This window comes from Trichosurus vulpecula, chromosome 1 (genome assembly GCF_011100635.1).
Source record: "Trichosurus vulpecula isolate mTriVul1 chromosome 1, mTriVul1.pri, whole genome shotgun sequence".
NCBI lineage: Eukaryota > Metazoa > Chordata > Mammalia > Diprotodontia > Phalangeridae > Trichosurus > Trichosurus vulpecula.
The window spans coordinates 490449470-490476795 of record NC_050573.1 but is presented as its reverse complement, the minus strand read 5'-3'; the positions used below and the strand labels follow the sequence as shown (position 1 = coordinate 490476795).

Sequence of the window (27326 nt, the reverse complement as noted above, 5' to 3'; positions counted from 1 at the left end):
TGTGTGTGCATGTGTGTGTGTGTCTAGTTAATAAATACAAAGTAGTTAAACACAAGGTAGTGTGGAAGGGAGAACACTAGCAGTTGAGGGGGAGGGGCACATCAGAAAAGGCTTCATGCTAAAGATGGTGTCTAAGCTACGTTTTAGAGGAGGAAAGAGACTGAGGTGGAGGTGAAAGGCATGAGAGAAGGCCAGTAAAGAGGCATGGTGAGAAGAGACGTGAGGAACAACCAAAAAAGGGCCAGTTTCCCTGAATCACACACCGAGTTTAATCTGAAGTTGCAGCCAGATTATGAAGTGATTTTAAATTCAAACAGAGGAATTTATATTTTATTCTAAAGACAAGTGAATGTCACTGGGATTTGTTAAGAAGTCAGATTTGTACTTAGAGAAAATTATTTTAGTAGCAGTGGGCAGGATGAACTGAAGTGGTGGGAGACATGAGGCAGAGGGCCCAATTAGGGGACTATTGCATTAATAATCTGGAGGAGAGGTAACTGAAGTAAGGTAGTAGCTGTGTGAATAAGAAAAGATATCAGAAGCATGGGAAAGAGGTAATGGTGTTAGAAATTGCAGGTTTTGTCAACTGATTAGTTATTTGAGGGTTCCAAAGCAAAGCCCAGAGTATGAGCTTTGGACACTGGAAAGATGGTAGTACCTTAGAGCAGGAAGGTTTGGAAGAGAGGAGAATTTGGGGTAGAGATGAAGAATTCAGGTAATGTCTAAGACAATATTTCTTTGAGAGAATCTGCCCTTTCCAGTAGGCTACAAAGCCTCTTCTTTTCTTTTTTTTTTCTTTTTTACAAGCAGTTATTTTTATTGAAGCAGCTACATTAGAAAAGAAGTTTAGAACAGGCAAGGTACAATATAAGGACATTCAAGGAAGCTAAATTATGTAGTGCAACCTCTTCATTTCTCAGATGACGAGAAAAGCCCAGAGAAGTTAATTAACTTAAAAAAGGTCACACAGCTAACTAAGAGGAACAGGTAAGACTAGAAACCAAGTCACCTAGTACCTAACCCAGGATTTTGTCCAGTGAATCATCACTGTTTTTATCAATGATGTAAATTCATAAAGCTCACCTAAATCCAAACTTGAATAACAAAGGAATAAATACTCAGAGAGCACAAATAATTAATATTTTCTCTTGAAAATATGAAACCTACTGCAATTGGGTTTTATCCTTCAAGGAAGAGCCTCTTATTTTCTAATATTGTTTATCTAATCTATTCTTCCAACATCTTACCTTAAACAGTGATAAATGTAAGGTCCTAAATTTGGGTTAAAGTTTCAACAACACAAACACATAATTAGGGAAACCTGACTTTTATTAGCAGTTCATGAGTGAAAAAAGAAGTTTTAGTTGATTGGAAGTTAAAATGATTCAACAGTATAATGTGACTTCCTTAAGACTTGGCTGAATATTAGGCTGGATAGGACCCCTCTGCCCCTGGGGCCTCTTTCTTCCTCTGATGAGAGGGAGGAAGGTAGATAGTGTACCTCCCAGATCCTCCATTTAAGGAGGGTGCACATGGCAGTCATTGCTTCATTTCCCACTGTGTTATACTCTGGACATCATCATGCTCCCTGGAACCTCATCATCCTGCAAGATGACCCTTGCAGATCATCCCTGAAACTCATACCTTCTCAGTACCCTCTGTTCTTGGAGCTCCTCCCTCTCCCTGATTGGAGTGGGTGGAGGATGGACATCAAAGAACTCTTGCCAGATCCTCTGCTTAAAGAGGGTGCCCATAGCAGCCACCTTTCATTTCCCAACCAGCTGTACTCTTCTAGACTTTATCATTACTCCCAGCGAGGTACCAATCCCCCATTTTCAGCTTTTTAAAATATGTTCTCTCTTCTCCTAGGCTGCTGAAGTCCTCGAAGGCAAGGACTGCCTTTTGCCTTTCTTTGCATTTTAATGCAGGGCCTAGCACACAGTAGATACTTAATAAATGTTGATTGACTGACTGGCTGGCTATTGCATCCAGAATGAAGATGGTATTTGCTTTTAGATGTCACATTTTTAGAGGGGCATTTGAGAAGTAGAGATCATCCTAAAGAGTGGAAAGCAGCTGACTCTCACTTGGATTGTGAACTGCCACAAGAACCCTCATCTGAGAATGCTTTAAAAAATAGGGTCGAGAAACATAAGGCATCACAGAGACAGCATAGCTTCATGAAAGACAGGTCTTTTCAGACTAATCTCATTGTTTTTTGATGATGATATGGTTAATAGTGTAGACCTATTTAGGTTTCAACAAAGCATTTGAGAGCATCTTATGGCATTCTTGAAGAAAAATTGAAGTAATGTGGGCTAGAGAATAGTACAGTCACATAAATTCATAATTGATTAAATGGTCAGACCCAACGTGTAGTAGTTATTAATGATTCTGTACCACTTTAGAGCATGGACAGATGTTGTACTCATCAAATTTTCATGTAGCCTGTAGTTATAAGGGTTAGCTAATGAGTTTGAGTCAGGATGCAAAAGGACCTTGACAGGCTAAAAAATTGGGTTTACTATATCCAAGATGAAGTCTAATAGGTATAAAAGTAAAATATTATGCTTAGGTTCAAAAAAATAAGCTTCACTAGTACAACATAGGGGAGGTATGGCTAGATTGTATTTCCTCTGAAAAAGATCTAGGGATTTTCATGGACAAAGCTCAAAATGAATCAGTAATGTGACTATAGAAGGCAAAAGATCTAACATAATTTTAAACTTACTTTTAAAAGCATTCTGCACCTAAAGCATCATGTGTACTTCCGGGTGCCACATTTTAGGAGGAAAAAAAAAAACATCGATTCACTGGAGATCACCCATAAAAGGGCGGCCAGGATGATTAAAGGTCTCAGGGTCCTGCCCATATGAACTCTGTATGAATCAGCTGAAGGAACAAGGGAAGAGTCGTGAATGTCTGAAGAAAAGATTTAGGGGGACATGAGAGCTAGCTTCAGACATCTGGAAGGCTGTTCTGTGGGACAGAAGTAGATCTTTTCTGCTTGGCCACAGAGATTAGAACAAGTAAATGTAGGTAGAAGTTGCAGAGAAGCAAATCTGATCTTGATCTAAGGGAAAATTTCTTAATAATAAGCACTTTACAAAAGTTGAATAGGCTACCTTGGTAGGTTCAAGCCAATTCTGGATGAACACTGGTTTGAGATGCTTGATAGAGAGAATAATTAAAAATTAATATATGATATATTACTATATGTGTAATATATGATGTTATATTTCAGGGGAGCTAGGTAGTGCCGTGGATAGAGTGCCAGGCCTAGCGTCAGGAAGACTCATCTTCCTGAGTTCAATCTGGCTTCAGACACTTAATAGCTGTGTGACCCTGGGCAAGTCACTGTTTACTTCAGTTTCCTCAAAATCTGTAAAATGAGCTGGAGAAGGAAATGTCAAACCACTCCAGTATTATGCAAAGAAAACCCCCAATGGGGTCATGAAGAGTTGGATATTCATTGAATGACTGAACGACAACATTTATTTCAGGTACTATTCTATAGTTCAGGTGGTGGTTGGAATAGATGCCCTCTGAGGTCCCTTTTAACTGTGAAATTCTGTGAACTCTAGACCTCCAGTTATCATTAATACCAGGAGAAAAAGCATGGCATAGTAGATAGAGTCAGAAAGACCAGGCTTCAAGGCCTACTCTAAAATATTCTGACTGTATCACCCTGGGCAAGTCATATAAACCTCTCAGTACTCTTGGTGACTCTCACAAAGGTAGGGAACCTGTGGCCTTGGGGCCACATGTGGCCTTCTAGGTCCTCGGGTGCAGCCTTTTGGCTGAATCCATGTTTTACAGAACAAATCCTTTTATTAAGGGGATTTGTTCTGTGAAGTTTGGATTCAGTCAAAGCACCACACTTGAGGACCTAGAGGGCCTTGAGGCTGCCTGTTCCCCATGCATGAGTCCAAGAGTTAGAGAAAGGTGCCAGGCTGCATTGATGGGCATTTCTTCACCTGGAAGCTCCTTATACCAGTGAAATCATAAGTATAATTCTTGTCTCTTTCCCTATTCCTACTACAGAGAAAACTATCACTTGTGGTCAAAAAGAATGTATTTCAATGAGAATGATATAGAGAACCTTAGACCTTTAATAATATCTATCATCTGAGTGAAAGTGTGACAATTTAATATCTCCAACTTGTGTGAGAAACCACTTGGAATGACAATAAACTACTAGGTTATAAAGTTTCAGTTAATCATATGAGATAATTTTGAGTTATGAGTTTGATCACCAGAGAGTTCCAATAGTTTTTCATTAATGTAGTGAGAACACTTAGCATTTATATGAGCTCTTTTTATCTCTAAAATGGTTAGTAAATATTGCTATATTAATCCTCATACCACATTAAGCTAAAAACATTGAATTACTGAAAATTAATGTTTAATCAGATGTATTGACTATCACGTATAAAATGTATTCCCTAATTACATATTACATATTACAGACCCCCATTACATACATGCATAATGATAAGCAAATTAGATACTGTTGGATATACATCTCTACCCATCCCACCCACCAGCCTGAAATACTCAAGACACAATAAGCAGGGGTATTTTAAGGTGATGAAGATAATTGGACTGAAAATGAAACCGTTGGTTTTATATTGAGTTCTAAAAACCATGGATTTCCAGTTATATCATAGCTTCTACAGAATATAAACTTCTTGTTTTCACAACAGAGTGTGGATGGTTTTGTTGCTAGGACACCCTGTCTTTGTTTAGCATTCATGGGAGTTTAGAGGTGATAAATTAACCAAGAGAGAGCACATGTTGTTTTGAAGAACAATAGAGTATTCCACAGGAAAAAAATAAATATTTTATGTAGAAATAACTCTTAAGAGTATTCCCTCTTGATAATTCAAAGAGATCCCTCAAACAAGTATTTTATGTAGAAACATGTATTTAACTAAAGATTTTCAATGAAATTTAAAAGTGTGCTTAAAGAACATTCAATCAATTTCTTCTTTTATATAATGTTTTTCTCTATACTTCATGGATATTTTTCAAAGACGATCTGCTCCTCTCTTGGCTGGAAGGCTTTATAACGAAGACTATAACCATATAAGAGTATATATTGGGTGGATATAAATTTTTGGAAGTAAAAACAATGACTGACTTGATCTTTGGGAGATAAAAATTTTAAATAAATACAAGCATGACTATAAAGTAAATATATCAGCTAAGTATAGTATTTGAAGCAGACTATCAGCCAAAGACCACTTGGGAAGGAAGGTTTTTGGCTGAGACACTGCTTTAAATACTATGGTTCTGTTATTTCATCAGTGTGGTTGCTCTGTCTTATGATGAAGATGGCAAACTGTTTAGCTGATCGTCTACATGAGTTGTAAAAACGAGAACACCACCAACAATTAAACATCATCACCTGGTGGCCAACCTTCTGGTAATGAATCACTCTCTACTTGTCTAGTCTCATCCTTAGAAGACAGACACAGTGCCTGTCTTTAGGCATTTCCCCCTTACAACATCTGCTAGAGCTCAGGTATTGCTAAAATAGCTTTTGAGAATGCAGGGTGATTTCCATGCCATGGTGCAGCTTTACAGTAGAGAGTAGGTGAAAGCATTATAACTTGAGTAAACTATTAAATATTAGTTTTGGTGGGGTTTTTTCCTCTAAAAGATCAGGAAATTATGATTTTCATACAAAATGCATCCAATTTTAAAATACCATTCAAGGAAGGAAACTGAAAGATGCCTTGAAAACAGAAGAAAATGAAAATGATTTGCAAAAACATTTACAACAAATTTTTCTCTATGTCAAGAATAGTCAATAGTCAACACACTTTTATCTAAGGTGAAGGAAGTAAAAGAGGCACTTGAGAAAATGAAAACAAGGCATTCAGCCAGATTGGGTCAAGTATAGGAGATCTGTACTAGAGACCAAACTATTGTAAGAGCACTGAGGAATCAAACTAGAAGGAATCTGAATAGGGAAAGATACCAAAGGAGTGGGTGAAAATCTAGGACCTTATTTATTCCAAAATAAATTAGAAAACATCAACAACCACTGATATGTGTATACTCTCCTATCTATACAAAATCTTTATGTGGGTCATCTACACACAAATTAAGGGCATCCTTAATGAAACCATTATTAGGGGAGTCTTTTAAAAATGAGATTGAACAATGGACCATATATTTATCATATCACAGTTGACCAAAAGATATTGAGAACTACGGTGTGCTTATTGATCATAGAAAAGCATTCAACTTGGTAACATACAACAATGCCTTACAGGTTCTTTTATAGCAAGGTGTATCTCATCAAGAGACTATCAAGGTCAATTAAGATTTCTTGGAAAATATGCCAACATAAATAATCTTTTTCATTGACCTGTTGATAATAAACATCAGTCATTGTATAAAACAGGCAGCTATATGCTTGCCAAAAGCATTCACCATTACGATGGAGGAAATCCATCACAGAATCCAGGTTTCCCTATGGTAGTAAGGCTTTTGAGGTATTCCTGTTTGTAAGGGACAGTGTGCTGATGGCAAGACATTGCACAGAATTTTGCCTGTTCGTCCACCCAGGAAAGACATAAAATTCAAAGAAAATCAGTGAAGTCTGTCTATTGCCCAGATTTCAACATGCATCTGAATGAACACCCTATAGAACTTGTCCAATGGTAGGTACAATACTGGGACAGAGGAAACAGATGCACAGTGAGCTGAACTCAGATCTGAAAAGGAGGAGGTGAGCAAGCTAGATTCCTTTGGGGAAATTTCAAAGCACTTTTATTGGTTCCAAGTTTCCCATAACAGCCAAGATCTATCTTTTCAATACAAAAAAAATTTACTGGTATTATTATTTGGCAATTTATTTGGCAGGTTGTTTGGTAACACTACTGCCTTGAAAGACTTAAAGATGAGTATCACACAGAGTAATGGAAAGGCAAATTGTGTGTGTGTGTGTGTGTGTGTGTGTGTGTGTGTGTGTGTGTGAGAGAGAGAGAGAGAGAGAGAGAGATAGAGAGAGAGAGAGAGAGAAACAGAGACACAGAGACAGAGACAGAGGGAGAGCTGCGATTTTTAACCAATCAAAAGAAAACAAGAGTATGAGTTTCAAGAATTGTATGATTGAAAGAGAAGATGGGCTGCTCATGTGGAAATAGCAGAGGATGAAAATTGTACAGCTAGAATGCTCTTCTGATATTCTTAGGACATCAGGAGAAAGAAAGGGGAGGCCTCCAGCATGTTTGTAGAACCTCTTAGATGAACTTTTGGGAAGATATGAATGACAGTTACTCGGCATGGATAGGCATGGATGGATTGTGATCTGTATTTTTAGAGAGAATTCCCAAACTAATTAGATCACAAATTCATTTAGGGGAAAAGTTAATATCATATGCAATAATGTAACACAACTGGCATATTTAAAAGTTCTTCAGTACTTCAGTAGAGCTGTGGTGCAGATTGTAACCACCATACTCTGTCATCTCATTTGACATTTTTTCTATGTCTTCCCATAATTCCTCCAAAAGAAGTCCATGAAATAATATGGGGCCTTTCCCCTAAATCTCTTGACAGTATCTGGAGACCCATGAAGCAGATTCAATTGTTATTCCTCCCTCTCCCCCTGTGACCAGCCCACCTTCCTCTTTAGTCATAGCATCTGTCATTTTATAGACTCTGATGGTATCCTTTATGCAGCTTCTCTTGTATAATTCTTGGTTTTTTTTTTTATTAAAGTTGGTGGTTTTTAAATCCATTAGCATGAGAAACCAATTTAGATATGAGTGAGGGCCCCTAACTCTGGAATTAAGTAACATAGTCTAAATTCATTCAAAGTTCCATTGCAGATTTTCTATTTGTTTTTCATTTATAAGAGGGAAAAACAGAAAAGTGTTTCTGACGTTAGACTTTGCTACACTGCAAAGCATTTGGTTAGTCAGCCATCCATTTGGTCTCTTTTGGGAACAGCACAGACAATTACTTGTGAAAGCAGCTTTCTTCAAAGGTGAATAAATGTATTTTTCTCCATTTGCCTCAGGACAAATAGAAACTAGTGGTTGCATAGCAGTTAATATACCGTGCCATCTATATCTGGGATACTTGTCTCACTAGAATGACAAATCGTTAAGTTTGTGTGTGTGTGTGTGTGTGTGTGTGTGTGTGTGTGCTTTGAGTGTGTCTGTTTTCTTCCTCGCTTTGTATGCCTATCTACTAATCTCTCTCACAGCAGTACCAAGAAAAACCTCTATGCTAGTTAGGCCATATACTGTTCCCAGTGACATTACGTTGTTTAGGGAGAATGTGTGGTTTCCTAAATACATTTCAGGGAGAAAATTATTTGTAGCATGCAAGGTCACACCATTTAGTAGAAACATACTGCTATTGTACACACAGTCAGGACCACATTGTTTTAACACTAAATTACTCTCTAATTATTTTAGGAATATTAGCTTTGACTCCCTAACAAGATTATAATCTCCTTGAAGGCAGTGACCTTGTTTTGTATTTCTTTTTTTTATTACAGTCCCCAATATAGTCCCCAGCACATTGTGAGTACTCAACAGATACTTAATTAACATAATAATTGAGGCCACTTGGCGAGGGGGATTTGGAGTCTTAAGTCATGGATTCCAAACCCAGATCTGCTACTTTTGAGCTAACTAAAATTTGACTCTAGGCAAGTGATTTAAACTCCCTTAGCCTTAATTCCTTAATTTATAAAACAAATATACTTTTGTCATGATTTCTCGTAGGGTGGAGTGTTACAGTACATTATTACATTATGATGTTACACAATATCATGATACTACATTACATTGATTTATATCCATTGAGATGCAATGGATATAAAGCATCTCATAAACATCTAAAGTGACATATAACCCCCAAAAAGTAGATTTTATATTTTGTGTGAATCTGAAATGTATGGATTGTTTACCTTTAATTACAACATATCTTTATCTGAAATAAAGCTGACAACCTTACTTATCTAAAAAATCAGAAAATAAAGCCCCCTCAAAGCCTCTCAACACCCAAAATAAACATCACAAAATCCATTCATTAAGGATCCTGAACTTAATGCGTCAAGGTGCCCCCTCAGAGTCTCAGCCAAAGTCTATTAGTTCGTATTTTTATTCATAATTCTATTATGCTTACTTATCTGGGTTCTAAGCCTACAGTAGATTAGAAGGAATTAGGATGGTGTGTAAGGGCAAGGTATATTGACAACAGCAAGAAGTGACAACTGATAGCATAAAGGAAGGCAGGAAAAAGTAGACCTTAAAAAAACAACCACAGCAGTGTCCTGGAGTCATTCAGTCAAGGAGCAAATAGCACTGAAGGCATCACTGTCATATGGTGCAAAACCTACTGCATTAATTGTTGTTTGTAATGATGATTCTGAGGCTTAGAGAAGTTAAATTATGTTCCTTATACTCTTCCTTAGCAAAGCCAGAAAGTATGTAATATATTCTTGAAAATTATTCTTGTCTTCCAACTGTCTCATAAGGAAGCTGTGCCAGAGACTGAACAGGACTAGAACTAAGTGAGGGATAGCTAACTCTCAATGGGAAGTAACCGTGAGGTGAAACACAGGAATTATCCCAAAGGGGGTGAAAAACTGGAACAAGAATATAGGCAGGAGTAAGAAGCAGAGAATATAGTCTGCAGGAAAACAATGTCAATGGCTTACAGGCTTATGTATTTCATTTGCCAGAGAAAGGCCCCCTACTCTGCTTAACAAAAACCAGTTATTTTTTTCCCATATAACTCTGGCAATTTATATAAAATTTTTAGTGTTTTTAATCTTTTTCCTTTTTAAAGTAAATATTTAGCTGTGTAGAAAACTCAGTTATCTGGAATAATATTCCTAAAAACTATTTTAAATAGCCAGAATTTTATTGCAACTAAATCATTTATTACCCAGATTATGATTAGGGATAATGGATAATTTTTTATTCCTTGCTCTTTACTATCCTTGTTGCTCCAGATTTTAGTCAAGTAACATCTGCTGGCAGCATGGGATCGTAAATAGAATCCTGGTGTGGAAATCAGAAAGACCTGGGTTTGACTTCTGCTTCTGGCATTTGTCTGGTCTTGTGAACCTGAGCAAATCACTTAACTTTTCAACATTCTGAGCACCCTTCTAAGACTCTTAAGTGTCAGAGCAGTTCAGTGTGGGGTGGTTGAGGTAGAATCCTCCCTGGGTGTTCCCTATGCCAGTGAGATCACAGGTCTAGACTGAAAAACAAAGACCTTTCTGTCCAATTTAAGAGGGTTTTCTAAATTAAAGGAATACAACATCTTAGCAGTAAGTCTGTTTCCTGAGACTCAGTAGTTAACCAGCCCAAATTCAGAAGCAGGATGGACTAGCTAATGATGAGTTCACAAAGTTTGAAGGTGATGTCTGTAGAAGGAAAAGTAGGAGGGGGCAGCAGAGTAGTGGGTTGCTTTTGTGCATTTATTCTACACACTGATTTCACTGCTAAGATACTGGAAGGTATTCTTACAAAAGAAAGCTGACAGAACTGTATTGGATGGAGAAGCATATCCCATAAAATTACCTACCGATTAAGATGAACTTTCTCCATAGTTAAGTGGTCCTTAAGTACCACTAATCAGTTCACATCTAATGCCGCCTTTGTAGCCTACAGTTATTTTGTAGATAAGTACCTTGTGTTAAACCTTAAGAAACAGATCTAATTTTTACTAAATTATGAAATATGTTTGGTAAGATACCTATGTTTGATTTATTGGTGTACCCGAATGTGTAGGAGGCAGCTGGTTCTTAAAAAAGTAATTGAGTTCATTCACATTTACCTCTTAGTTCTAGTTTATGATTAAAAACTATGTTAAAGTCTCTTCAAATGGTTGGAGTTACATTTAATTCTCCCACCATGAGTCTACCATTTCTGCCCTCTCCCTTCTGCCCTGGCTGATTCCCTAATATAGTGATATTCTAAGGCATTAGTTAGTATTGAGATAATATTTGAAAAGCACTTAGCACAGTGCCTGGCCCATAGAAAACACTATATAAATGTTAATTGGTTAGGCAAGTAGGTAAATAGTAGGAGTAGGAGTAGTAAAGTACTCAGCATAGTGCCTGGAACATAACAGACACTTAACAGACACTTGTTCCTCCTGTTTCTACTCTTTCACAGTTATGCTTTCATATAGTATTTATTATAAACATGCTGTTGCCTTTCCCAGTGTCTTCAGACATAGATATAATTAATGTAGGTAGCTTAATGGAATACCTTAAAAACCAGTAAGATCAGACTTAGTCATTCTGTAAGAGAACAAAATTACCAAAGTACAGCCTCTTAACAAGAGCATCTTGCTTTTGTTTCCCAGAAGATAATACCATCTAGAATTCATTAATACAAGTATATCAATTTTCAAAAGTGTATCATAGGAGAGAGAAAGTCAGGAACCCAAACTAATAAAAAAAAATAGAAGGAATAATTACACAGATTAAAAAAAAAAAACAACCAGAGGAAGGAAGCAGAGTTCATGGCAACTTAAAGTTCCAAATGTTTAAACAAAATTAAAGGGAAGAGACAATCTCTGATGAGGATTGGAAGTGCTAAGAGGTTACAATCTGACATATTAATGCTAACTTCCAAATTCCTCATTTTTATTTTTCCTCTGCTCTTTTACTAACGCTGGGACCTTGTTGTAGCATATAGCTATAGCACAGAATTCATCATAAAGCAGATTTTTCTTGATCTTCATCGAAAGGGCTTATTACTAGAAGCACTAGAAGGATGTTATAATAATACTGCATCGTCTATAGCATGGTTGTCTGGCATGAATCCAAAGAATATTGCTATAACAAAACTATAGTATTTATTTCCCATTAAGATCATTTGTCTACACTTGCGATTTAGTTCTTTGGAAAATCTAGTATTGACTCTTCTGATGTAGCACTTTTTGTGTTGACAAGAAATGCCCTTTTAAAGTCTTTCTAGCTAGAGAGGAGCATACAGATCATTTAGTCAAACTCACTCATTTTATAGATGAGAAAACCGGGGTCCAGCAGGGTAAAATAATTTGTCCAAGGTTGTACAATGAACTAGTGCCAGAGACAGGACTTACACCCAAGCCCCTTGACTCCCAATTGAATTGTCCCTCTAGTAAACTATGTGGCCTTGTATTTTGAAGGGCCTTGTCTGTTTTACCCGTTAACATTTCCTTGCCCAGCTTCCCTAAGTCAATATGTTGTTTTCTTTTCTAAGGTGAATTATTTAATTTCCTTTTATTTCTCTTATTCTCTCCCTTCATTTGTTATGTCTGACTGTAGTCCCTTTCCCCCTTCTGCGTTTCTTATACAGTATAGAAATGTACAAACTATGACAGAGTTCCTTGTTATGTACCACGTGCAGCCTGCTCAGGCCTGCCGTGTAACTTTCCATTGCCCTCTAAATGGTACTCAGTTATGATTCTTCAAAGACTGTAGTGTTCCATCTCATGTTATATTAAAATATGCTTCAAATGAAATTTTTGTTTACTGATATATACCATGATCCAATGACTTCAGTCCTCAAACGTTCAGCAAGTTCAAAGTCTTAAATGCTGAATTTGAAATTTGTACATGGGGAATAGGGAGTATGTTTTAAATACCTTCTACCCCACAGAGAAACCACTAAACATTTCTTTTCCTTCTTTGCTAAATGCTGAGGCTTGTTTGTCTTATATTATTGTTCTTATCTTTTTAGAGGCACAACCATATGTACCATTTGCACCCCATGTAGAAATTACTAAACAGCTGTACTTCTTTCATGCCACCACTTTAATACGAACAGCAGGTGGAGCTGTAGGGACCATTGTTGAAGAGGAACAGTCAGGCTGCCCAACCACACTGAGGCCTTGATTATACACACCCATCCATGGCCTACCTTTTTGTTCCTCTGGCCCTTTCTCTCCCTTCTCCTTTCTTTTTGGCAGCCCCACCCAATGTCTTACATAGTGGTCTATAGTTCTAGTGGTATGAAGACTGTGCTGGTCCTCTAAGGGACTATCCTAAGGGCAAATGGCCCAGCCTAGGAGGAATTTCCTGTCAGAAGTTTTATCAGAGCTCCTACTGCCTGCAGGGATTGTTGTCCTGCCTGGGGAAGTGGAGAAGAATAGTGTTTTTTAATCCTTTTAAAAAAATCTTTTAATTTACTGTTGTTATTAGTAAAGTTGTATTTACTGTATTTTATGGTCTATAAGTACCATATTGCATTTTAATCCAGAAGCATGAATCACTAGTCTAGCCTAGGTTAGGCCTGGTCAAGAATCCTTTTCTTACATTCAGGCTTACTTGTTTTATTGAACTATTTTCATCTTTTTAGAGGTATAGTCAGAAATTCTACTTCCTTGGCCTTTCATTCAGGACTTTCTTTTCAGAATCTATCTATGAAATGAGGGAGTTGGACTAGATTATTTCTAAGGTACCTTTAAGCTTTAGCATCTTAGGATAGAATGGCTTTTTTTCCTCTCTCTTACTATTCCTCAGATTCAGTAGTCTGAACTAGGGTAAGTATAAAGTAAAGTCAGGCCTAAAAATACACATTTGGGAGATGTCTTAATTTAGAACCTCTTTTACAAGGTCTACTCTTACTTATGTTAGCCTGCTCCAACCATTCCCCTCCATCAGCAGTTTTTATGTGGTCGGCATAGTATCTGTGTTAGGATGGCTTTGTAACTTCCATAATTGTTTCATTGGTATTTTTTTCTCTTAAAAGTCACTCTTTCCACCATCCCATACTGCCTCTTTAACCATTTTAATCCCAGGATACAGAGATGTAAGGGACCTTAAATTGAATGTCTCCCAAAAAGCACTTTGGGAAGTTAATATCTGGTTAAGAAGATAGTGTCTGATAATGGGATTCATATTATAGGACTGTGAATTAAAATATAAGGTTGAGAGGCTTCTGTTAGGGCATTATGTGCTCCTAACAAAGGTTGATAAGAATGCCTTACAAATCTGATTTTTAAAATATCATTAAATTGAATATGATAGTGAAGGAGAAAATTGCCCACATATATCCATCCAGTTAGATACCATACTAAAAGGTTAACAGGTCTTAATACCAGGATGCTGTCCAATTAAAATGTAAAAGATTGAAGAAATTAGAGCTTTTCACAGAAAACAATCTGTAACTTAAAGTTCTATAGCATTAGGAAGAACAGTGACATTCTTGGTTTGAGGGATCGTTTTCCCTTATGTTGTCATTATTTGTCTATCTTATTTTGCTGTTTTGGTACTTAGAATATGAGATGAGCTTTAGAGAACATTGGCTTTTTTAGACTGAAGGCTATAATCAGAAGTGAACTGGAATCTAGAGCACACTGAAAATCATCAGTGAAAGATGCAAAGGCTAGTGGAAGCTTCTGAGTTTGCAAGGGGCAAGACTTCCATCTGGGAGTTACAAAAACACTCATGCATCATTGTGACAAGCATCATGTTAGAGTTAAAAGGTCACAATCTTCATGCCAAATGCTGTGCTAAAATATGCTTTTGGCCTAATATCCTCTTGCTGCTGGAACATCTGTAGATATCAAGGTCTCTTAAGGCCTGAAAACTCCATGGAAGAGGTCAAATAGGGTTTCCATGTTAGAGTGTTTCTACAACTCCTTATAGAGTGTGTGTGTGGGGCGGGGGGGTGGGCAGCAGTTATATTCAAATGACGGTTTTTAGGGTAGGAAAACTTGTAAATCCTTGGTCAAAAACTTCTGATTTTTTATACACTTTTGGCAGCACCAGGGCAAGGGGAGAAGGGTTTTATAATAATAGTAGTTATATAACTTTCAGATTGACAGAGTGTCTTATGTCGATTATCTCATTGGATTCCCATAATAGTCACATGAAGGAATTGTTACAGTTATCGCCATCTTATTGATTAGGAGCTTGAGACTCAGAGTTTAAATGATTTGCTTTAGCATCACATAGCAAGGAGGCACCTGAAGTAGTACAGATTTGCTCTTTCTGACTCTTGACTCTAGTGCTCTATCCACAACAGTTTATCTAGGAGAAATTTCAAAATTATTTTTTATGAAGCCTGGGATCAAACCAGAGAGCTTTAGATATTCCTACTACTACTTTAACCACTGAGCAATGTCAGTTACATTATTAATTGCCTAATGAATTATTTTGCAAAACTATGTCATCTAAAATTTGCTGCCCTTCTTTCTAAGATTTCTCCCATATTTTGTAACAACTGACAGTTGTTGACACAAAATCATTGGTAATATTCATAATACTTTCAATGTTATGGCACATTTCAGTCTTAATTACAGAGTTCTGAGATACCTCCTGAGGTGTGCTAATTCATTTGCAAATTTCTTCCTATTTCACACCTTTATAAAAAGTCTTAGTAGAATATGATCAACTAAGCTATATTTCTGGGACTGAAATATTGTTAGATTGGATTTTTCCCCAGCAAAGATGCAATGAAAGCCCGTGAGGCTATTCTCATGTATATTCCTGCTCAGTTGGAGATGGAATTTTAGAAAGTGGTTCCTTGGTACTTTCCAATTACAATGGAAAATTAAATTCAGGAGGATATGTTTTTAGGTCAGAGGAGCTAAATCTTTGATCCAGAGTGTGATCACCAATTAATCATTTTTAATGTGATGCACAGTGACTGTATTTCAGATTGTTAATATGCAGTACATAGTGAAATCATTTCTCTTTGGAAATGGATTCAGTGGTTTATTAAGATGCCTACAATATTTTACATCAAAGCCATAACCAGACTGAAGCTGCAATCATTACCCCTCATGGGAACACCCATCCTCCATCTAGAAGCTCCTCCAACACAAGTCATTTAGAATTTTATGTGACCCATAAGCATTAGGGACTCCATTAGTACAAAACTACTGCATTTGGCCATGGTATATATTGGTCTTTCTGGATATAAAAAAAGAAAAATGCAACATAATAGCAGAACTATGTAAAACAATAATAAACTCTTTTCTTTCAGTCCATCAGCAAGCATTTTTAAGTGCCTGTCATGTGCCAGAAACATACTAACATGGGCACATACTTGTCTTATTGAAAATAATTTGTGGGGAGGGGCTGGGAAGATTGTAGAATATAAACATAGTGGAATATTATTGTGCCAGGATGGCAAACGGGGAAATCTGGAGAGGCATGAGAAGCATTCTGTAGACTGGTGAAGAGTAAAGTGATCAGAACCAGAAGAATAGTGTGTTCCATGACTGCAGTCATGAGGACAAGGAAAACATTAAAACAAATCTGAACCCAAGTCGTTAGACTAATCTTGGCTCCAAAGAAGAGGTGAGAAGATATGCCTCTCTGCTTTCATCAGAGATATGAGGGATAGTGGGTGTGGAATATTAAATGAGCTGTCAGGTATGAGCACTGTGGCAGATGGTTTTGTTAGGCTGTTCTTTGTTGAAAGGAAGGGCTCATTGGATTAATAATAATTATAATCACATTTATATAGCACCTACAATGTGCCAGACACTGTGTTAAGTACTTTACAGGTATTATCTCGTTGGAGGGAGAGAGTATTTAGAAATCATTGATGTAGGAACAAAAGGTATCAATGGGACTGAAAGAGAAAAACAATCAAGCAAAACTAGCTGACAAAATGACTAACTCGTGAAATTTGGTTCCATATTATCTTTAAAAAGAAAATTACTTAGAAAACAATGCTCTGTGAAATTTCACAATCTGTCAGGGCACAAAAGACTTATGGTCACATTGGGAACTTAAAAGTGGTTGTAACCCCGGGCAAGTCATTAACTGTAGTACAAAATCAAGGTTGGTAAATGTGTAGGGGAGGTTCAAGATCCTGTAAGAATTCAGGAAAAAGGGGTTATTTATAGTTTGGGTAGGGGAAGAAGTTAGGGAATGTTTCATAGAGTAAGTGGCATTTGAGCTGGTTCTTGAAGGATGGGCAAGTTTTCATTAAGTGGAGATGAAAGAAATATGCCAAGTATGGGAAATGACATGAGCAAAGGATAAAGGCAGAGAAGTGTAGACTGTGCTTAGGAAAGGAGACATCAAGGAGGCTGGCAGGAACATAAAGCATTTGAAAGGGAAGGCTTTGAGTGCAGGCTGGAAAGATATTTTGGAGGGAAACTATGGAAGGCTCTGAATCCCAGCCTAAAGAGTTAGTACTTAAATACTAAGTTACCTCCAATACAAAAATTATCAATGATCAGTATCTTGCTATCTTATTACCAAAGTATCAAATATGATTAATCATTAATTATTGTTATTACATATTATATTGTGATATATTATATTATGTTGTATATAATTTATTATATATAATTATTAATTATTATTGATTATGATTAATCCCAACTTTTGTTGTATGTTAGATCAAGTGCCCATATCAATACTTAACATGTCTTGTCATTTGTGGTAGTATTTTGTTTTGTTCAACAAGTCATGGGTGAAAGGGAATGTTCTCTAAGGTAACCTAATCATGATCATGCATATTTCACTTATAGTTATTCAAAATTACTTAAAGAATCTAACTTTTATATCAAAAACATTTCTTCAATTGTATTAAAATTGCCTGCTCTCTACTAAAATTAAAGTATATTTCATTGTTACAGGTATTGAACAAGTGTTTGTTTTTAATGTTATAACTAAATATATATTTTAAATTTGTTTCACAAAACTTTTCACCATCAATAATTGAGATTAAGCACTGATATATTATACCCATTGAGCAATTTAGAAACTATATTCTTTTTCTTTTCTATAGATTTAGACAGCATTATAAGGAAATCACACTAGTCTCTTCCTGCAAGTAATTATGTAACTAATAGCTAAGTCATTAATAATTTTATCTCAGTTTGATTTAAATGAGTAAGCATTTGTTGAGTGCTTAATGTGTGCCAGGCCCTGCCCCAAGTTTGAGGAATACAAAGATAAAAATGAAACAGTACCTGTCTTCAAGAACCTTACCAGGGAAAAACAACATAACACAATTAAAGTCATTTTTTATATTTCAGAGCAGCTAGGTGGGATAGTGGATAGAGTGCTGGGCCTGGAGTGAGGAGGACTCATCTTTGTGAATTCAAATCTGATCTGAGATACTTACTAGCTGTGTGACCCTGGGGAGGTCACTTAACCTTGTTTCCCTCAGTTTCCTCATCTACAAATAAGCTGGAGAAGGAAAGGGCAAACCATTCCAGTATCTTTGCCAAGAAAATCCCAAATGGGATCATGGAGAGTCAGACATGACTGAAAATCTACTCAACAACAAAATATGTATAAATACAGAGTGATTTCTTTGGTGGTTGTATGCAAGAGAGGGGAAGCACTAGTAATTTCATGTATTAGTCAGCCATTCTGTCAACTAGTATTTATTAAGTGCTTACCAGTGCCAGGCACTGCGCTAAGTGCTAGGGATACTCACTCACACACACACACACACACACACACCCCAGGCCCTGCTCTTAAGCATATCACAGTCCAAAAGGAGACAATTTACAACAACTATTTACAGAAAAAAAGGAAAAGATATATACAGGATAAATTGGGGGTAAAAAAAAAAAAGAAAAATCACTCAGATTAAAAAAGACTGAGAAATGCTTCATGTAGAAATTGGAAATTTAGCTGTGACATGAAGAAAACCAGGGAATCCAGGAGGTGGAGATGAAGAGGAAAATCCAGGCATAGAGGACAGCCAATGAAAACACTCAAGGGTTGGTAGATGGAGTACGGTGTGCAAGGAATAGCAAGGCCAGTGTCACTGCTCCAAAGAGTACATGGGTGGCATGTAAGTTGTGAGAAGACTAGAAAGAAAGAGGGGCCAGGCTGGGAAGGATTTTAAAAGCCAAACAGAGAATTTTTTTTATTTGATCCTACAGGTAATAGGGGGCCACTGGAGTCTACTGAAGAGATTAGTAATATGGTTAGACCTACCCTTTATAAAGATCAATTTGACATCCAAAAGGAGGTGCTATCAGAATGGGGGGAAATTTGAGTCAAAGAGACCATCTTGCAGATATTTCAGTAGTGTAGGCATGAGTGGAAGAAGGCTGCAATAGGGTGATCGCAGTGTCATAGGAGAGAAGAAGACACATAGGAGAGATGTGATAAAGGTAGAAGTGACAGGACTTGACCACTAATTGGGTATGGGGAAAGGGATGAGGGGGAGGAGTCAAGGAAGACACCTAGGTTATGCACCTGGCTGACTGGGTATAGGGAAGTTAGGAAGAAGGAAGGGTTTGAGGGGAAGGATAATGAGTTCAGTTTTAAAGATGTCTCGAGACATCCAGTTCAACATAGACAGTTGGAGATATAATACTGAGGGTCAGGAGAGTAGTTAGGGCTGGACAAGTAAATATGAGAGTCATCTGCACAGAGAATAATTGAAACCATGGGAGTTGATGAGGTCACCAAGCAGGAGGAGAAGGGAAGAAAGCCCAGCACTAAGCCTTGGGGACATCTCAAGTTTACCAGGTAGGACCTGGATGAATGTTCAGCAAAGGAGGCAGAGAATGGACAAACAAGAGAGCAATGTCACAAAGATCTTTAGTAGGCAGTGGCACCTAGGCTTTGCTTTGAAAGAGGCTATCAATTTTATGAAGCAAAGGAAAGAAAGCATTCCAGGGATGGGCCTATGTAACTTGTCATTCATAGTCTTTCTAGTAAAAGGTAAGTGAGTTGATAGGTGAGTCAGAATTAGAAAAGGTTAGCATTGGCTGGGGAGGGAAGCAAATTTGTTATCTGATTTCCATTCAGGGCAGATTTAGAAATAATAGGTTCCCAGGGTTTAGAAGAGATTTGAGATCAGAAACCATCTATTCTATACCCTGTCTAAATTCAGTCTGTAGCATCTTTGACGACTGGTTATCCCTTCTACACTTGAAAACATCAGCTGATGGGGAATTCATTTCTTCCCAGAGCCACTCATTCCACTTTTATACAACTTTAGTTATTGTGAAGCTTTTCCTTATATAAAGCTGTTGTGTACCTGCCTTCCTGAAATGTCTTATTTACTCGGTTCTCCTAGCTCTGCATTATAGTTCCATTCTAATTCTAATCTCCCACTTTACAAGTCCTTGAAGAAAGCTATCACACACCTCCTTAAGCCTTCTCTTCCCTGTTTGAACACACCCGGTTTTGTCAAATGATTCTCACTCATTTGGCAGTTTCTAGGCTCCTCATCATCTCAGTCTCCCTGTTTCTGGATATTTTCCCATTCTTTCACTTTCCCAAAATGTGGTGCACAGACCTGAGTGCTGTACTGATTAGGACACAGTACAACAAGATTTACTGCTTACTCTGAAAGCTATAATCCCTTAATCCAGTCATAGATTGCATCATTCCTCTTGACTGCCCCTTTAGACTTTTGAACCCTACCATCTGCCTTCCAGTTCTTTTCATGTGAATAAGATTTGCAGATCTTACATATTAAAGGAAAAAAAATGTCAGAGAGGAATATCAAAAAAGTAGGAAAAGGTCTTTGAATACAAAAGGGATTAACCTTGGGAAAAATGGGGAAAATGTGTTTTAGTCATTCAGTAATAGTATTAGAATTAGAAAAGGGAGAAGGCATAGAGTTGGCAAGGAGGAAGCTATATTTAATTTTTAAAAAGCGGGGGAGGGTAATAATCTAAAGTCAGCTAATGCAGCTAATGAAGAACCCAGTAGAAGAATATAGACTAGGATGATGAGCAGTAGTCATCGTTTAGGGAATTTTTGCATCTAGATCAGAGCCATCCAATTCAATTCAGTAAACATTTATTGATATGGAAGGCAAAGAAGCAGCATGACGTAGTAGAAAGAATGACCTCTAAATTCAGTCTCAGCTCACGGTAATTGGCCATGTGACCCTGGGCAAGTCATTTAAACCCTCAGTGTTCAGGCAACTCTAAGACCATAAGTGGTAGAACTTGTATTGGTATAACAGCAGTCACCCTGGCACACCCAGGACTTCTTGCTAGCACAGGGGAAAGGTCAGCCCCCTGAACGTGGAGAAAATACAAGCAGAGAAATTAGCACAAAGACCAACAGAGAGGGCTCCAGCTGTCTGAACAAGGTAATACAACCACCTACATACACCACTGGATCAGGGGAGCATGAATAAGTTGGAGTAGTCAGAAGGCTCTGAACAGATGGAGTCCGGTCTAGGGAGTCAAAAGGTCTTTCTCATAAGCAAACCCCCAAAGCAAAAATCTCACCTCAGAGTATATATACACTTTTCAGAGCCCGAAGGTATTACAACCCTCGTGACTCAGTGCCTAATTAGTGTGAAAGCTTTCTTACAAACAAGCCTCCCAGCAAACAAGCCCATTAAGCAAGTTCCTCCTTAGGCAACTTCCTCCCCCAATGGCCTCAGTGTGACTCAGGATGTATCACAGCTGTGATTGAACACATGTGGTCACATAGGGCTTTTAGTGGACTGGGAAGATCTTCCTATTCCATTAACATTACAATTGGTCAAGGAAATTTCCTCACCAAATTCCTCTCCACCAAAAAATCATAGACCCATATGTATGTATGTGTGTAAAAAAAATTTTTTTAACTCTACTGGCCCCAGTGGAGACAAGAGAACTCTGCCTTTACCTCTATGCTAAGGAGCCCCTCTGCTATAGAGCCCAGCATGTGTGGGCCTGGTTTAGTCCTACAAAAGCCAGACCTCCAGAGAAAAGATCACGTTCCTTTGTAACATTAGCTCTTGGGGTTTTTACATCCCAATCTCAGGAAAATTACTTAAAGTTCTCATTTTGGCAAATGTCTAGGATCTTCCAAAAGTTGAGGTGAGGGGAGTAGAGAGCATACCCAATGTACAATGTAGATCAAGTTTTGGACAGCTATTTATTCATTCTATGCAAAAGAAAATTTAAATGCAAGAGATTAAAGTGCACATTAATAAATAAACTTAAAGAAACAACAACAATATAAAGCACTTTGCAAAACTTAATGTGTCACATAAATGTTAATTGTTATTGATAAATGTGAAGACAGCCAAAAAAAAAAAACCCAGCAACAGGAGCATAACTACTATTGTACTCTTCCAGAGACATGATACAGTTTGTCACACTGCTTGAAGAGGCATTTTACATTTCACCTCAGCTCAGCACTGTCCAGGTCTATATTTTTTGTAGGGTAGGCTAGGTTCTGGACTTATCCTTTCATGATAATGGGTTGCTTTCTTCTCCTAGAATTGCCATAGTGAGCGTGGAAGGGGTACCTCTTCATGAGCTGAGGAACCCCAGAAATACTGAGCCCTCAGACTCAGAAGGTTACCTCCAAGGCTGGACATGTCCATCTCAGAATTGTTATATATTCAAGGAGAGCAACACAAAGTAGATAAGGCAGTCAGGGGTCCCAAGCATCAAGCTCATGCTTTCCTAGATCATTATTTCTTCTGGAGTGAGAAAAGGTTAGCTGTCCTCTTGCCCTTCATGAGAAGACCAGGGAAATTTATAGGAGAGATGAGTTTAGGGAAAATAGAGTCAGTTCCATTTCAAACATACTGAGTTTGAGACTCCTGTGGAATATCCTGTTGGAGATGTCCTGCAGGCATTTGTCAATATGGTTAAAAAAACCAGGGGAGTCACCTGCATAGAGCTAATAATTGAACTCATTCATTTGAATCTCTGTGGATGTTTGACTTGGAATACCAACTTAACAACTTGTGAAATATCTGAGGATAATTAAGAAAATATATGTGAAAGCAATTTGTAAACTGTAAAGTGTGATACGAGGTAAGAAAATTCAGTCACATTGAAGTCCCTGTCTTGATGTGCCATATTCATAGTGTGTCCTTGTGTGTATTTTCAGATAACCACAAGGATTGTTCTGGTGTGACCTTGCACCTGACACGTCTACAGTAAGTACTTTTGATTATAATATGTGAATTAATCACTGGCTAGTTCTCACTGGTGCCACCCCTTTTTCCTACCCCATTGACTCACAGCTCAGAGTAAAACAGCATTATTGTGGTAACCAAGAACCTCTTACCCAAGTCTTCCACTAGTACCTGAACCACTGACTCTGAGTCTTATTTTGACCAAATCATAATGATGAGTATTAGGAGGGAGGTGGGGAGAGAAGATGGAATTAACTTTTTCTGTATTTTATATTGTATGTTTTCTTTATCATGTAACCAATCAGTATTTTGTCAATATAGCATACTGATCGACCTTGAAAAAATTACATTAAATTGAATTTTAAAATTAAAGTGAAGGATTTGCCCTGTCATTAAATGAGTATTGATCTATTTGTCCCGAAAAGATGTGGCAGTGGTTCTGATTAGAAATTTAAGATGTAACTTCTTGTTCTTATTTCTTTTGGCTTTGGGTTTCCCACATTTACTTTAGTCAGACACATTTTATTCTGCTGAGCACAAATGAAGATATTTTCTTTGCCTTTTCTTCACCCAATGATTGGGCCCGGTAGAAAGCATACTTACTGGCATACTCTTTTTTTTTTTTTTTTTTTTTGCTTTTTTTTTTTTGCTTTTTTTTTTTTTTTTTGGCAGGGCAGTTGGGGTTAAGTGACTTGCCCAAGGTCACACAGCTAGTACATGTGTCAAGTGTTTGAGGCCGGATTTGAACTCAGGTCCTCCTGACTCCAGGGCCGGTGCTCTACTGACTGCGCCATCTAGCTGCCCCCTGGCATACTCTTTACACCACATTCCTCTTTCACTCTCTCTGTCTAGGACCATTGCTTTGCAATTGTCTTTTCTAAACAACCCTTCCCCCCTTCAATCATCCTGGCTTCCCCGTTACCCAACCCCTTCAACTCCTATGAGAAGTATCTCCAATCTACCTCAGATATGAGAAGTGGTCGTGTAGTAGACAACTCTCATCCAACTGCAGAGATTATTAATTCAATTTTAACATTTATATCATATTAGATATTCAGAAGTGTAAGTTTTAATCATAATTTAGTTCTATTTTATTGTTTTTAATTATTTGACAGAAAAATTAATTGTATATGTTATATCTCCTTTACTCTCCCACTTTAATGCTTTTCATCCATCTAGGAAACATGGCAGCATTCGTTATGCCCTATAATATAAATGTTGTTTAGTAATTAACATTTGCTAAACTGATGTTTTGTTTTTTTACAAAGCTATAGATTTAATGGTTGTACCTTTTTTGAGAAACATGAGATACACGTGATTTTTTTTTCTACAGGCAACCTTTAATTGCTGGCATGTATCTTATGATGTCTGTGGATACTGTCATACCACCAGGGGAGAAAAGTGAGTGAAGTTATGTTAACAATGTTCCTTATTAATTGTATTTTTAAAATGCATTGGAGCCTAGTGAATAGAGTATTTATTGGGCTTGGAGTCAAAAAAAGCCTTAGTCCAACCCACCTCAGTGACAACAGCTACTAGATGTTCCACAAACAAGACACTCCGTCACTCTGCTCCAAGGATTTTCTCTGGCCATCCCCATGCTCTCCTTCTCCCCTCCAAATACTGAACTCTCAGTCTCAGCTAAAATCCCACCTTCTATGGGAAGATTTCCCCAATTCCCCTTAATTCCAGAGCCTTCCCTCTTTTAATTATTTCCTGTTTATCCTGTCAATAACTTGTTTTGTATATATTTGTTTGCAAGTTGTCTTCCCCATTAGACTGTAAGCTCCTTGAGGCCAGAGACTATCTTTTTACTTCTTGTTGTATCCCTGGCACTTAAGCACAGTTCCTGGCACATAGTAGGTGCTTAGTAAATGTTGATTGATTGATCAATTAATTGAGCTAGGTGACCTAAACAAATCCCTTATCCCCTGTGTGCTTGAAGCAACTTGCTGAGTCTTATGTATTAAGTCCTAGTTGTGTTTACTGGCCCTTTGTTGCCTCTTGCCTGTTGCCCGATTGGGGGTAGAAGTAGGAATTCCCCATGCTGACAAAAATCACAAATCTTTCCAGTGTTTATTGCCTCTTGGGCCCTTAACTCTGGAATATGCATCGAGAGTACCATTATCTTTTAGAGTGAATTTTGTTCCTGGAGTAAAACTAAACCTTGTCATACATAGGACACAAATCAGTACATTTTGAAGCACAAGTGAGTGCACATCAAAACTTTATTGACATTCTCACCATCTTTAACGCATTAAATAATGGAATAATTACAGTATCATGTTTCTTACCATTTCCACCCAATTATTGAAGTACTAATGAAGAAGGCTAGAGAATAGAATCTAGAGTATAGAAACTGAGAAAAGAGCAAGTCAGATATGCTTTGTCTGGCCAATTGAGAGTGCTCTATAGAAAAGATAATACCATAGTCTATTCTTATAATCAGAAAACTAGCATGTCCAGCACTAGCTTTTTCATTAATCTTAGGCCATTGAAACTCTGCAAACCTCAGTTCCTTTGTCTGTAAAATGGGCATAATAGTATCTGACTTCTGCTGTCTTGGAGGGATATTGTGAGGGTAATGGAATAATATGAAATACTTTTGAAGAGAGAGGCAGTAGAGTTATTAAAATTATTTTTTACCATTATTTTTACTTTAAGGCATCTTTTAAATTAAGGCAGGGTGGCATAGAAAGTAGGCCTTAGAGTTAGAAATACATGAATTGAGGTCCCCCCTCCGACATATAATCACTGTGTGACCCTGACCAAGTCACTTAACTTCTTTGTGAACCAGGCTGAGACTGTAAATTGAGGAAGAGGTGTTGATCTGCATTCATAGAAGGAGTTTTCTCTTGGGATCTTCACCTACAGAACTGAAATCCTTGTTGGGTTAGTTGTTTTCAGTCACGTCCAGCTCTTCATAACCCCATTTGGGATTTTCTTGGCAAAGATACTGGAGTGGTTTGCCATTTCCTTCTCTAGCTCATCTTAGAGATGAGAAAACTGAGGCAAACAGAGTTAAGTGACTTGCCCAGGGTCACACAACTAGTAAGTGTCTGAGGCTAGATTTGAACTCAGGAAGATAACTCCAGGCCCAGCACTCTATCCATTGCACCACCTAACTGCTCTGAATTCCTAGGATTGGTGAAAAAAAAAAAAGTGTTTTTAAATTTAATGACCAGAACTACCTCCTCATCACTTGATGTCCATGTGTTCATTTTAGAAATATTTATGGAGTCCAAACTATGTGGAAGATGTCATATTAGTCACTGTATTGTCTACAGAGATATGGCTCCTATCCCTGAGAAATTTATAGTCTTATACATTTACATGTTTTAATTCACTGTGAAATTCAAAGCAGATCCCATCAAGCTTACTCTTTCTGCAGAATAAGTGTCAAGATTAAAGTACTAGCCAAAGCCTCTGACATTACTTTAGGCGTCCAACTCTGGTTAGCTTTGTTTATGAACTGCAGATGTGATAAGAAAGATCCTGGCATGGTTTCCTATTCTTCTTTGAAGTCTTTACTATAACTAGTACAATGTCTTTCATGTAGAAGGCCTCAATATAAATACTTGTTGAATTAAGTAAGATTGGAATAATTCTGTATTCTGTGCATGCTACAGAAATATCTTTGGTGGACTAGCTAACCAACAAAAATAACGACTTGCCTTGATCAAATAATAACTTTTTTTCTTTCTCTTTTCATTTCTAATAGTGGTCAATGCAGATATCTCATGCCATTACAAAAAATATCCAATGCACCTCTTTGCGTATAGAGTTCACACTCACCACTTGGGTAAGAACTTTGGGCAACTTTATTTGAATATAATGTTTGTTTCTTTACATTATGCTAATTGTGAGAACATGAGCTGTAAATTGCCTTCCGTCTCAAAATTATCTTGAATGAAAGATATTAACCACTCCTATTTTACAGAATAACTTGAAATTTTTACTGAACTTACCAAAAATTACATTGGAAGGTTTACCTATAGACAGGATTTCTTTTTTTTTTTTTGAAGAAACATGTATTTAATTTAAAAGTAGTCAATGATAACTCTTGTATTTCTAAGGTATTAGAAATAATTCATCATAGGTATGTGTTTATTATAGGTAAAGTAGTAAGTGGATACAGAGTAAGAAATGGACAATGGACATTAATAGGGCGACAAAGTCCTCAGTTGCCACAGGTATGTGAAAAGCAATGGAACTTTGGGAAATGAGCAAAAAAAAAAAAAACCAAACTGATGGTTTTCCCAAAAATTTCTTGGATAGCTTTTGTATACTAGATTCCAATTTCCTGCAACATCCAGCCTTGCTCTGTTCTGCTAAATTCCAGCATGATTTAAACACATTGGTGAAGAAGTATCATCCCAGAAATTACTTAAAATCAATTTCTCAGATTTGGATAACCAACTTCTTAATTTTTCTTCAGAATTTCAGTGATTTTTCTTTGGGTGGGGTGAGGCAGGGCAATTGGGGTTAAGTGACTTGCCCAAGGTCACACAGTGTGTCAAGCGTCTGAGG

The 27326-nt window shown here is 37.4% G+C and overlaps 1 protein-coding gene across 6 annotated transcripts in view; it reads left to right on the top strand.

Annotated features, from left to right (window-relative positions):
* Positions 1-27326, top strand: part of PAM (peptidylglycine alpha-amidating monooxygenase) — a 409388-nt gene that overhangs the window by 255687 nt on the left and 126375 nt on the right. For all 6 annotated transcript variants that reach the window (XM_036737505.1, XM_036737477.1, XM_036737514.1 and 3 more), the window contains 4 exons: positions 22769-22817; positions 24130-24197; positions 26518-26598; positions 26913-26989. In XM_036737505.1, coding sequence (XP_036593400.1) covers positions 22769-22817; positions 24130-24197; positions 26518-26598; positions 26913-26989 — 275 coding nt within the window. The remainder of the gene's footprint in view (positions 1-22768; positions 22818-24129; positions 24198-26517; positions 26599-26912; positions 26990-27326) is intronic.